The sequence below is a fragment of the Kogia breviceps genome, chromosome 1 (assembly GCF_026419965.1).
Source record: "Kogia breviceps isolate mKogBre1 chromosome 1, mKogBre1 haplotype 1, whole genome shotgun sequence".
NCBI lineage: Eukaryota > Metazoa > Chordata > Mammalia > Artiodactyla > Physeteridae > Kogia > Kogia breviceps.
In genome coordinates this window covers 120,687,573-120,700,676 of record NC_081310.1, presented here as the reverse complement: position 1 = coordinate 120,700,676, position 13,104 = coordinate 120,687,573, and the positions used below count along the sequence as shown (strand labels likewise).

The 13,104-nt window shown below is 36.4% G+C and overlaps 1 protein-coding gene across 9 annotated transcripts in view; it reads right to left on the bottom strand.

The window, feature by feature from the left end:
• The window catches only part of EVI5 (ecotropic viral integration site 5), a 203,871-nt gene that overhangs the window by 93,370 nt on the left and 97,397 nt on the right, over window positions 1–13,104 (bottom strand). For all 9 annotated transcript variants that reach the window (XM_059082311.2, XM_067042691.1, XM_059082379.2 and 6 more), the window contains one exon: window positions 10,038–10,098. In XM_059082311.2, the coding sequence (XP_058938294.1) occupies window positions 10,038–10,098 (61 nt within the window). The remainder of the gene's footprint in view (window positions 1–10,037; window positions 10,099–13,104) is intronic.

The window sequence follows — 13,104 nt, the reverse complement described above, 5'->3', positions numbered from 1 at the left end:
GCTGCGCCTCACCACTTGCAGGATCTTAGTTCCCCAACCAGGGATTGAACCCGAGCCCTCGGCAGTGAAAGCACAGAGTCCTAGCCACTGGACGGCCAGGGAATTCCCAGTATTTTCTTACATGTCTTAATATCCCTATTAGATAGAAAAGATTCTAACTCATTTATCTCCTACAAGGACTACACGAATAATATTCAAATGTCTATCAAATAAACAAGAAATCTGAAAAATGCATGTTCATAGGATAAATATCAAATTGTCGGTTTAGAACTAGATCAGCCTCCATTTATAATGTGTTGTATATGCCAACTTGCAAAGTTCCATTCTGAAAATATGAAGAAATAGTTGTTTTCATCGAATGAATTATTTATCATGAGTTGTTTTCAGTTTAAGAAAATTACTAGCATTTTCTTGTAGTTAAAAGAGTAAAACCAGATTAAAAAAAAAAAAAAACCACTTTACCTAATTGCTCAATGCCCAATTCCCAAAACCCTGTCAAATTACTGCTATTAAGTATTAAATCTAAAACATCCTACATTATAAACTGGTGCAGCCACTATGGAAAATAGTATGGAGGTTCTCAAAAAAACTAAAAATTGAGTTGCCATATGATCTAGCTATCCCACTCCTGGGCATATATCAAGACAAAACTATGATTTGAAAAGATACACACACCCCTATATTCATAACAGTACTATTTACAATAGCCAAGACATGGAAACAACCTAGATGTCCATCAATAGATGAATGGATAAAGAAGATGTGATACACACACACACACACACACACACACACACACACACAATGGAACACTACTCAGTCATAAAAAGAGAGTGAAATAATGCCATCTGCAGTAACACAGACGGACCTAGACATTATCATACTAAGCAAAGTAAGTCAGAAAGAGAAAGACAAATACCATGATATCACTTATATGTGGAATCTGAAATATGACACAAATGAACATATCTATGAAACAGAAAGACACTCACAGACATAGAGAACAGATTTGTAGTTGCCAAGGGGAAAGTGGGGTTGGGGAAGGGATGGATTGGGAGTTTGGGATTAGCAGATGCAAACTACTATATATAGGATGGATAAACAACAAGGTCCTACTGTATAGCACAGGGAACTATAGTTATATCCTATGACAAAATAATGGAAAATAATATGAAAAAAACAAAACACTCTACATTAAAAAATCATCTCCTTTTTGTATAGTTCACCAATATGTTATCCCTTCATTTGCCATCATTATAATTTCAAACTCCCTCTTACCTTTTTGTACCAATTTGCTCTAGAGTGCAATCCAGCCTTCTTCCAACCCTGCCTTCCTCTAAATTCCTGCTAAAAATGTCTTCCTCAGAAAATTCTTCTATTAATTCAATCTATTATTTTGCCAGTAAAGACTAAAATATAGTTTATATAACATATAAAATCTCAGAACAAAGCAAATAAAAGACTATGAATTATTGTTGTCTTATTAAGTGGACCACAAACTGGAACAAATAAATCTTATTTATTACAAAGACAGTTTGAAAATTATTTTTGCTCTATTCACTAGAATATATTCGGATGATTTGAAATAGATATTACTTTATGTGTGATCTTAAGCTACAAAATAGTTTGAGAAAAAGAAAATATTTCTCATTTCTTGGCTACTCACATTATGTATAGCATAATGGTCTACACAAATAAGCAATTATTAAATGTTCTTAAAGTCTGGAAAGCCAAAGAAATAAATGTGATTCTCTAAATCTTCTCAACATACTTCATGAAAAAAAAAGTAGCATTTTGTTTTTCTAAAAGACTTAGGAAGTTAAGTTCAACCAGACAACTGAGTGAATAAAGTTAATATTTCAATAGAAATAATGCTTAAAATTTTAAACTAAAATCATTCACTTGGATTTCCCTCCCCACTCCCTTTAAATCTTCTGAAATTTTGCTATAAAAACCTGAATTCATTTTCCCCCCAAACACCTACACAAATGTCTTAATACCACTTTTAAAATAAATCATCAATTCCTCATTTGTGCAATACCCAATTCATGATGAGTTGAAAAATATAATAGACTTTATCAGTTATTAAAGACTGTTTCAGGGTTATCTTCACAGTATTTTGGTAATTAGAGCTTTGTAATCTCTTTTAACATCTGGTATAGGTAATTTCCCCCCTTCTTATATTGTGTTTTTTTATCCTCCACAAACCTTCACTACTAGTAGACTAGTAGTTTAGAGACTAGGTTTTGAAATGAGTTAGGTTTAGGTTCAAATCCTCACTCTACAATTAACACCTGTGGGTATCATTCAGTGCCCTGGAATCTCCATTTCCTCAAGTAGAAAATTACACTAATAAAACCTACAATGATGCTGTAAGAATTCAACGAGATAGCATACTGCCTAATATATACCAAATACTTGGTTAATAATAAGCATTGCTCATAATATTTTTAAAGTTAGGGCATGAATATAATTTTATTACTTTTGTCTATTTTTAAAAATAATTATTCTTTAGATTGTCTTTATACAACATGTAGTTATTTTTGTCTCTCCCCTTTATTCATCCTTTAAAAACACCCTTTGCAAAGTTTTTTCGGTGTTTGTTAGGTTTTACGCTATTTTTCATTTAGGCTATTCTTAAATATGCTTTTTAAAAAAATTAGTTAATTAACTAATTAAATTTTGGCTGCATTGGGTCTTCATTGCTGTGTGAAGGCTTTTCTCTCTAGTTGTGGTGAGTAGGGGCTACTCTTCACTACGGTGCGCAGGCTTCTCGTTGGGGTGGCTTCTTTTGTTGTGGAGCATAGGCTCTAGGCACATGGACTTCAGTAGTTGTGGCATGCGGGCTCAGTAGTTGTGACTCGCAGGCTCTAGAACACAGGCTCAGTAGTTGTGGTGCATGGGCTTCGTTGCTCCGTGGCATGTGGGATTTTCCTGGACCAAGGCTTGAACCGGTGTCCCCTGCATTGGCAGGTGGATTCTTAACCACTGTGCCACCAGGTAAGTCCCAAATATGCTTTTATCTTTATTTCATATGGAATTTCTTTTTTCCAAGATACTTTTGAAATGTTTATTGTTGCTATATAGGAAAGTTAATGACTAAAATCTATCACCTGACTGATTTCTCATTAATTTTTGAGTATCCTTACTTTTAATCACATTTCCTAAAATTAATTAAAAAGGTGTTTTCTAAACTTTAAAGTGAAAACCACAAAGAGAAAGAGCAACAGATACATACACTTAAAAAGAGAGACTTTTTTGACCTACCAAATTAGAAAAGAAAATGAGACTAAGAGTGAGACCAAGAATGAAATACCTAATGTACCCAAGGTATTAGTGAAATGGAAACGCTGCCAAGAACATATCCTGGAAATATTCTTTAGGAAATTTACTTAGTACATATTGAATGTCGTAAAAATACTAATATCCTATAATTCAGTAATTCTACTTTTACAACTGACTATAGAAATAGAAGGTACCACAAAACTTTATATACAAAGATGTTAACGTAAGCATTATTTTTTAATGATGAAAAATGAAAAACCACCTAAATATGCCAAAATAGGGGAATCTCAGTTTCAAACAAACCACTCTATTCTTTCCAGCTTACTCATTTTATGAAGTAACCCAAACTCAATAATCCTCCTTCTTGTTGGGATAATCCATGGATCCTAAGAACTTTTCACTGTCCCTCACTGCCTGATATCCTTTCTTCCCAAACAAAGTTTAATTTCCAATCATTGCAGACTTTCCCTTGCTTTTAACCCCCCTTTCCCTCCTCTGCTTTAGTAGTGAGCATATTTGCCTGGGAAACCACTAGTCTGGGTCAACACATTGACAACTCTTTTTTTTTTTTTTTTTTTTTTTTTGCGGTATGCGGGCCTCTCACTGTTGTGGCTTCTCCCATTGCGGGGCACAGGCTCCGGACGCACAGGCCCAGCGGCCATGGCTCACGGGCTTAGTTGCTCCGCGGCATGTGGGATCTTCCCGGACCAGGGCACGAACCCGCGTCTCCTGCATCGGCAGGCGGACTCTCAACCACTGCGCCACCAGGGAAGCCCCATTGACAACTCTTGAGTCTGCACCTCAGCCAGTAAATATGACCAAAGAAAAATAAAACCGTAAAGTTTATTTCAATTAACAATCACTAAATTCAGTTGAACTCTTAATGAATCCTAGAAGTAATGTTTTTCCTTAGTCCATTCCTTCTCCCACTTTCTCAGATCACTATTTCATACTTTCTCCTCTTTCTTCAAACCAGCAACCCTCCATCCCACTGTCACTCTCAAATGATAATCTTGTTTCTGATTTCAGTGAAAAAATTGAATCAATCACAATAGAACTTCACAACATCCCACAATCAACATCTTACCTACAGTTTTGCCCATATATTTCACATTCTCTCTTGTTCTTTTTTAAAATAAATTTATTTATTTATTTATTTTTGGCTGCATTGGGTCTTCATTGCTGCACGTGGGCTCTCTCTAGTTGCAGTGTGCTCATAAGATGTGGTTGTTTTGGTGCTGATTCTTTTTTTGAGCTGGGGCTACTCTTCATTGCGGTGCACAGGCTTCTCATTGCAGTGGCTTGTCTTGTTGTGGAGCATGGGCTCTAGGTGTGTGGGCTTCGGTAGTTGGGGCACGTGGGTTTCAGTAGTTGTGGCTCACTGGCTTAGAGAGCAGGCTCAGTAGTTGTGGTGCATGGGCTTAGTTGCTCCATGACGTATGGGATCTTCCCAGACCAGGGCTCAAACCCATGTCCCCTGCATTGGCAGGCGGATTCTTAACCACTGTGCAATGAGGGAAGTCCCCTTTCTTTAGCATTTGACACAGTAAATGGCTCTCTCTTTCTGAAACACTCTTTTCTCTTGGCTTCTAGGACATTATATTTCCCTGGTGTTCTCCTACTTTGCTGATTGGCTCTTGGTCTTCCTAACTTTTAAACTGTTCCTTTTTTTTTTAATTTAAAAAAAATTTATTTGTTTATTTATATTTTTGGCTGTGTTGGGTCTTCGTTTCTGTGCGAGTGCTTTCTCTAGTTGCAGTGAGTGGGGGCCACTCTTCATTGCGGTGCGCAGGCGTCTCACTGTCATGGCCTCTCTTGTTGCGGAGCACAGGCTCCAGACACACAGGCTCAGTAGTTGTGGCTCACGGGCCCAGTTGCTCAGTAGTTGTGGCTCACGGGCCCAGTTGCTCAGTGGCATGTGGGATCTTCCCAGACCAGGGCTCGAACACGTGTCCCCTGCACTGGCAGGCAGATTCTCAACCACTGCACCACCAGGGAAGTCCTTCCTAACTTTTAAATGTTGGCTTACTCTCAGGCAGTTCTTGTACTCTTCTGATTTAACTACATCCATTCCCCAGGTAATCTCATCTACTCTCATGGCTTTTAATATGATCATGTCAATAACTGTCAAATTTTTATTTCTAGTTTGTCCTCTCTTAACTCCAACTTTAAAAATAAAGTCCCCTACATACGAACCTTCAAACTGCGAACTTTCAAAGATTTGAACGTGCGTTCTTAAAACTGCAGCTTGCCCTCCGTCTCCTATTGCTGATGATCCTTCAGCTCTACCATCCCCCACCTCCCCTCCCTGCTCCAGTTAGTAACTCTTGCCTGTTCACTCAAAGCCACAGCCCCTGTATGCCAGCTGTGGTACTGTACTACTGTACTTTTCAAGGTACAGTACTATAAGATTAAAAATGGTTTTGTTTTTTAATCTATCATTTGTATGAAAAGCATTATAAACCTATTACAGTACAGTACTATATAGCCGACTGAGTTAGTTGGGTACCTACTTACTGTATTTCGAGGAGCTACTTGAACAGCTCCTGGGCATCTCATACTTAATATAACCAAAACTGGGGCTCTTGGTATTCCTCCTGTAGACTTTCCCATTGCAGGTACTGGGAACTGCAATTCTTCTAACTGCTCAGGCCAAAGTCCTTGATTTCTGTCCCTCTGACACCTCCACAATCAGCTATACCTTTAAAACCTATTCAGAATCCAATAATTTCTTAACACTTCAGTCCAAGCCACCACCACCCCTTGCCTGCATTACTTCACCAGCTTTCTACTTAATATCCCTGCTTCTGCTCTTACCTCCTGCAATATACTCTCAACATAGCAGTCAGAAGATGCACTGAAAACTTAAGTCAGATCTTGTCCTTCTCTACTGAAAACCCCAGTGGCTCACCAGAGTAGAAGCTAAAGTCTTCACATGTTCAGCAAGTCCCTACATTATCTGCAATGTGCAACACCGTACCTCCTTTCACTTCCCTCATCTTCATGTTGTCCCATCACTACTCCTCACCAGTACGCTCCTGTCCAGACCCTGCTCTCCTTATATATTTAGCTCCCTTACTTCCTTCAGGTCTTTATTCAAAGGTAACCTGGTTAACTTCTCTAAGCTTTTAATCCGAACACTATCACTTTATTTTCCCTTCCCTAAGATATTTTTTTCCTTGTTTAACACTTATCACCATCTAAAACACTGTACATTTAACTTACCGTCTGATTTCCATACCAGAGTAAGTACCACAAGGGCAGGAATTGGTCTGTTTCATAAACACATATCAAGTGCCTAGAACAGTGTTTGGGCATGTAGCAGGCACTGTAAATATCTGTTAAATGAATGACTTCTTAAATAAATTAAGCTATTATATCCCCATTGGATTTTATTAAGTAGCTATTCATTTTTTAATGAAAAGTTTGTAATGCCACAAAAAATGGGCATCCAAATCCTTCCTACATCACAATACATTAAAGTCTCTCTTGCAAAGTGGTAGTGTGTATACACTGAAGAACATGTATGGGTCTCAGACAAACCCAAATCAGAGTTCAAACTCTTGACTTCTACCACTTTCTGTCAGTATGACCACTAGCTTATTATTTGAGCTTTCTGAACCTTAGTTTCTTCATAGAAAGATAAACCCTTTCATAAGGTTATTGGAAGAATGAAAGGAGATAGTGTATGTAAATTATTCTTCATATATTAAGTGTTGAATAAATGTGCCAGTACTAGTACTTTATATTGTTCAAGATACTTCCTGGATAACTTAGATAATACTTATCATGTTTTTTTATGTTAGGCAGTGAAAACACAGATGTTTTTATATTACGCTCTAGTTTTCAGCATATCTGGAATATTCCATAGTTTTTGAAATAAGAAAAAATATCCAAATTCTGACTAAAAACCAGTCAGAATTTCTAACTCCTCTTCACAGGGCTTAAATCTCTATACCCCAAAACACAAATTTAAACATAAATTCATATTAGAGTAGGGGATAAAGGCTCTTCTTTTTTAAAGATCTGTGTTTTATCCCAATATAAGCTAGAATTTTAATATTTCCTACCTCCTCCCTCTCAGGTGGAACATCAAGAGATTGGAAGAAGATACTGACAAAGGTGTTTCTATTAACAAAAAATTTCTCACAGTAAAATGTGAGATCTACTGTATGAAATCGTTATTATCAAAATCTTCCTTGTAACACTTTCTGAGAAGGAATGGAAAACACTTGAAAGTCACCGTCTTGATGAGGGAGCTGACAAATATAATTCTTAGCGTAAAGGTCATTGACCCGAAGGTCAAACCTTAAACACATGTCACAGCGTCAAAGGCTGATTTTTTACTTCTGTATCAAAACATCACATAATTATGATACTATTTCTGTAAAGAACAGTGTAAGATTATCTCCCTGAAGGCTTTTGAGAACAACCGAGGCAAGAAAGTACTAGTTTAACAGAATTCATTCCCTTGTAAAAGGGACCTTGGGGGAGGGGAAGGGAACTGAATAAGGAAGTGACATTTCCCAACGAAGAGAGAGGCTTCATGATACATGGCTAATTAATTGTAAATAAGGTGGTCTTCTGGTTGCGAATGAGATGAATTGCCAGGTCCAACTTAAAAATCAGACATATGCAAACATGAAGTTAAAAAAGTACAGTTACACAAAAACTGTTTTGGCTTTGCCCTTCAGAGGGCAGGAGGAATGAGGAAAGGAATGAAAATGGTACAAGAGTAAAAAAAAGAACTATGTGGAAACAAGATTTTATAAAAGGAACTATCTCTGAGATCAGCGTATTTATTTACCCAATGCACTCCACTAATGTTTTAAACTTTTTTCCCCCCAGATTCTTCTCTATAAACAACTTTGTGCCATCTGTTTTTGCCTAAGACATACTCAAAAGTATTTTGTGAGGTATATGAACTATAATTTTCCCCAAAAATCAAAATTTGAAAAAAACTGCAAATATAGGCTAATGTCTGCCAGATCTTTTTGAAAAGGCCTTTGCTATTCCTACATTCATGTGACTTAATTTTAAAAAAACTTCTTCAAGAGCAAGGATTGTTCATAGAACTGTTAATTTTTTTTTATTTTTTGCAACTACAAGCATGATGAAATGAACAGGATGGCTTCCCCATCCTCAGATTCTTTTTTTTTTTTTTGCGGTACGCAGGCCTATCACTGTTGTGGCCTCTCCCGCTGTGGAGCACAGGCTCCGGACGCGCAGCCTCAGTGGCCATGGCTCACGGGCCTAGCCGCTCCGCGGCATGTGGGATCTTCCCGGACCGGGGCACGAACCTGTGTGCCCTGCATCGGCAGGCGGACTCTCAACCACTGCACCACCAGGGAAGCCCCCCATCCTCAGATTCTTGATTTGCAGTTCCTAATATTCGTGGTATGCAATAACCCATACTCTCTCCCCACTCATCAGGATGATGTACTGTCTACTTTCAGCAAGTTGAAGTGGAGGGTATGATTTACTCATGGAATCTAAAAGAAAAGCAAACAGTAGAGCAGCAGGTGGGTGATAGAACCAAAAAAAAAAAAAAAAGAAAGAAAAAGAGGGAAAAACATCCACAGGGATCTTTTCCTTCTCTCCTCCTCTCTCTCTCTGAAAAATGTATAAGTATTTCCAACAGATAGTGAGTAGGTGATAGAAACGGAAATGAAACATCTATAAAAGGGAGATAGAGTTGATGAGGGAAGAGACTGTCTCCCAGGAGGCTTCTGAGCAGGATTATGGTAAGAAAGAGTAGTAATTTAACAGAACCCATTCCCTAGTAAAAAGGCATTTGGGGTATGAGTAATGAAGTGTTATTTTATAGCAAGGCTAAATTAATACATGGCTAGGGAATTGTAAATAAGATGGTCATCGACTGTCTTGCCAGGTTGAAGTATAAAATCAGACACATCCAAATATACAGTTTTTTTTAAAAAGTGGAGTCATTCAATAAATTTGTTTAGTTTTTGTTTCTTTTTTTCTTTTCTTTCTTTCTTTTTTTTTTTCAGGCAGTTGGGGGGAAAATAAAAGGTAAGGAATTGGATCAGCCAGTCACTGAGTTCCTTCACTAACTCATGCTTCTACTCATTATCCCCATCCTGAAATATCAGCATAAATGCCAATTCAATTTTCCTTAACACCCAGCTCACACAATGCCAAAGACCCTCAACAATTTCTGGCCTACAGGGATACAAACAAGAATTTTAAGGTACACGTGGGAATTTACATGTCCTTCAAATTGAAAATCTACCTGTTTCTCTGAACAGTAATGCAAAAATAATCTTTGGTTAGCGATGAGAAAATTTAATTAGTCAAAGCTTTCTGCATCTCTAAGGCAGCCATAATTAGTTCTAATGCAATGATCTACTCTATTTGGTCTCCTTTATACTATACTGCTGTTAGTCTCAGCATGTTACAGATTATCTTCTCTATAACTTTTTAAAACATGCTTAAATGAAATGATAATTATCTTCCCCAAAGAAGTATTTTCTCCTAATGACCCACCAATAAATCCAGAAAAAGGAAGCTGCTTTCTTTCACACTAGAACAAAAACCACTTCAGATCACAGTTTTTGAAATGTCTGTTTTTAAGTATAATCTAGTGGGATGGTAAATATATCAATAAATAAATACAAACATCATTGCTAAATTTATGACAGGTAATAAATGTATCAATATAACATCTATTGCCAAATAACTGACTTTAATGAATTTATGTTCAGTACTTTTAAAAGTCCTAAGATGCTTACTTTAATTTCAACTTGTTCTTCCATTTCTTTAGTTTTTATTGTAGTATATTCCTTTTCAAGCCTGAGAAAGAAAAAAAAAAAAGTTAAAGGTATGCTTTCATTCCAAACTAGTTACAGAAATTATAAAATTTAAAACCATATAGTAACACGAAATATAATTTTACTATGTTCCCCCAACTTATGTCTTGAGATACTTGAAATCAGAAAAATCATCTCAATAGTTATACAGGTTATCACGAAAAAAAAATTACTTCAAAATTAACAAATATAAGAACCACACAAAAGTAAACTTTCAAAAGTAAAATGCTATAAAGCACCAGAGAACTGAGTTTAAAGATTCTATTCAGCCCTTAACTTACAGAAGAAGCACAAACCCTTCCCTCTCAAATTAAAATACACTGATAAAGTTCAACTGGATCTTAACTAAACTTGACTAGAAATTTGTAAGGGGAGAAAAGAAACAACTCTTCCTAACAAAAAAATTCCAGTTAATAAACGTGGAAAGAATGAGGCAAATTTAAAAATCCCTATTAGAACTCCACAATAAATAACTGCCATAGGCAAGAAAAATGAATGAATGCTAAAATTAGTGGGTAAAAGTTTACGCACAGTCTCAAAGCATCTCTCCCCCAATATTTACTGATTACAAAGGAAAAAAATAGTAAATTTACAGTACAGGATCTTAGCAGACAGCATCTGAGCCAAATGATGAAGGTTAACATCACCAGAAATGCATATTGACATGACACATCCCCTGTTAAAATGTACTGAGAAAGGCACCTCACCTCTGTGGTATCCTTCCCAATAATGCATATCCTCAATCTAATCAAGAGAAATCATCAAACCCCAATTGAAGGACATTCTAAAAAATATTTGACCAGCTCTCATCAGAAGTGCCAAGGTCAGAAAAGACAAGAAAAGCCTGAAGCACTGTCACGGACTGTAGGAGAGTAAGAAATGACAAACAAATGCAATGTACTATTTTTGCAACTCTACTAAACACAAAATTATCTTAAAAAATGATCGGCCATCCAAAAATTAGTCCTACAAAATTATTTTTATATCTTACTCTCAATCAAAAATGTTAATAACAAGTTAAACCCTCCAAATAATAACCAGGCCCCACATAACTTATAGCTTCTTTTAAAAATTAAGTTCTCCCTCAAAAGACAAGAATCTATTATTTACTATGTATAAATTTCATTTATCTCACAGAATATTTTTTATTGTGGTAAAATACACATACAAACTTTACCATCTTAACTATTTTTAAATGTACAATTCAGTGGTATTAAATACATTTATAATGTTTTTTTCATCTTATAAAGCTGAAACTCTGTACGTATGAAACAATAACACCCTGTTTCCCCCTCTCACCAGGCCCTGGCTACAACCATTTTACATTCTATGTGAGTCTGACAACACTAAGTATCTCATATAAGTGGAATCATACAGTATTTGTCCTATTGTGACTGGCTTATTTCACTTAGCATAATGTTCCCATAGTTCACCCATATTATACCATACATTAAGCGTCTCTTTATGTGCTAATTGACCATTTATATCTCTTCTTTGGAGAAATGTCTATTCAAATCCATTGTGCATTTTTTAATCCAGCTGTTTAGTTTTTGGCTGTTGAGTTTTAAGAGTTCTCTATATATTCTAGATATTAATCTTTTATCAGATATGTGATTTGCAAACATTTTCTTCCATTCTGTGGGTTGCCTTTTTCTGTTAAGTGTCTTAGAATACACAAAAATTTTCTCAAAGTACAGTAATATTTTATTTTTAAATTTTATGAGTCTCTAATGGTTAGAACTTTTCTGAATTTTTTTATTTTTATTTTTTCTTCCAGTTTTATTGAGATATAACTGACATACAGCGTCATATGAGTTTAAAGTCTACAGCATAATGATTTGACTTATATAATCATGAATTATTACCACAATAAGTTTAGTGAACATCCATTACCGCATATAGATTTTTAAAAATTTTTATTTCTTTATTTACTTTATTTTTGGCTGCGTTGGGTCTGCCTTGCTGCCTGTGTGCTTTCTCTAGTTGCGGCAAGCGGGGGCTATTCTTTGTTGTGGTGAGTGGGCTTCTCATTGTGTTGGCTTTTCTTGTTGCGGAGCACAGGCTCTAGGCACGCAGGTGTCCTTAGTTGTGGCTTGCAGGCTCTAGAGCGCAGGGTCAGTAGTTGTGGCGCATGGGCTTCATTGCTCTGTGGCATGTGGGAACTTCCTGGATCAGGGCTTGAACCCTCGTCCCCTGCATTGGCAGGCGGATTCTTAACCACTGCGCCACCAGGGAAGCCCAAACCTGTTACATTTTTAAATTAAAGTTGTTCCGCTCTAGGGCTTAAAATAGAAAAATAAAATTTTTTATCCTTGTGATGAGAACTCAGAATTTACTCTCTTAACAACTTTCATATATAATGTACAGCAGTGTTATCTATCTTTATCATGTTATACATTACATCCCCAGTACTTATTTATCTAAAAACTGGAAGTCTGTGCCTTTTGACTGCCTTTATCAATTCCCCCTCTCTTGGCCCCCACCTCTAGTAACAACAAATCTGATCTCTTTTTCTATGAGCTTATTTTTTTCTGAAATATAACTGACCTACAACACTATGTTAGTTCCTGGTACACAACATAGTGACTTGACATTTCTATACATTTCAAAAGGATCACCTAACAAAGCTATTACATAACTACTGACCATAGTCTCCACACTGTACGTTTCACATGGAGGACTCATTTTGTAACTGAACGTTTTTACCTCTTAATATCCAAATTTTAAATTTTTCATGAACTTTGGTTTGTCTATTTTTTCTTTTGTTGTCTGTGCCGTTGGTGTCATATGCAAGATATCATTGCCAAATCCAATGTCATGAAGGTTTTGCCCTATGTTTTCATCTAAGAGTTTTAGTTTTAGTTCTTATATTTAGATCTTTGATCCATTTTGACTTAAATTTTGCATATGGTTTCAGGTGAGGGTTCAACTTCATATTTTCACATGTGGCTGTCCGGTTTTCTCTGTACCATTTGTTGAAAGACACACC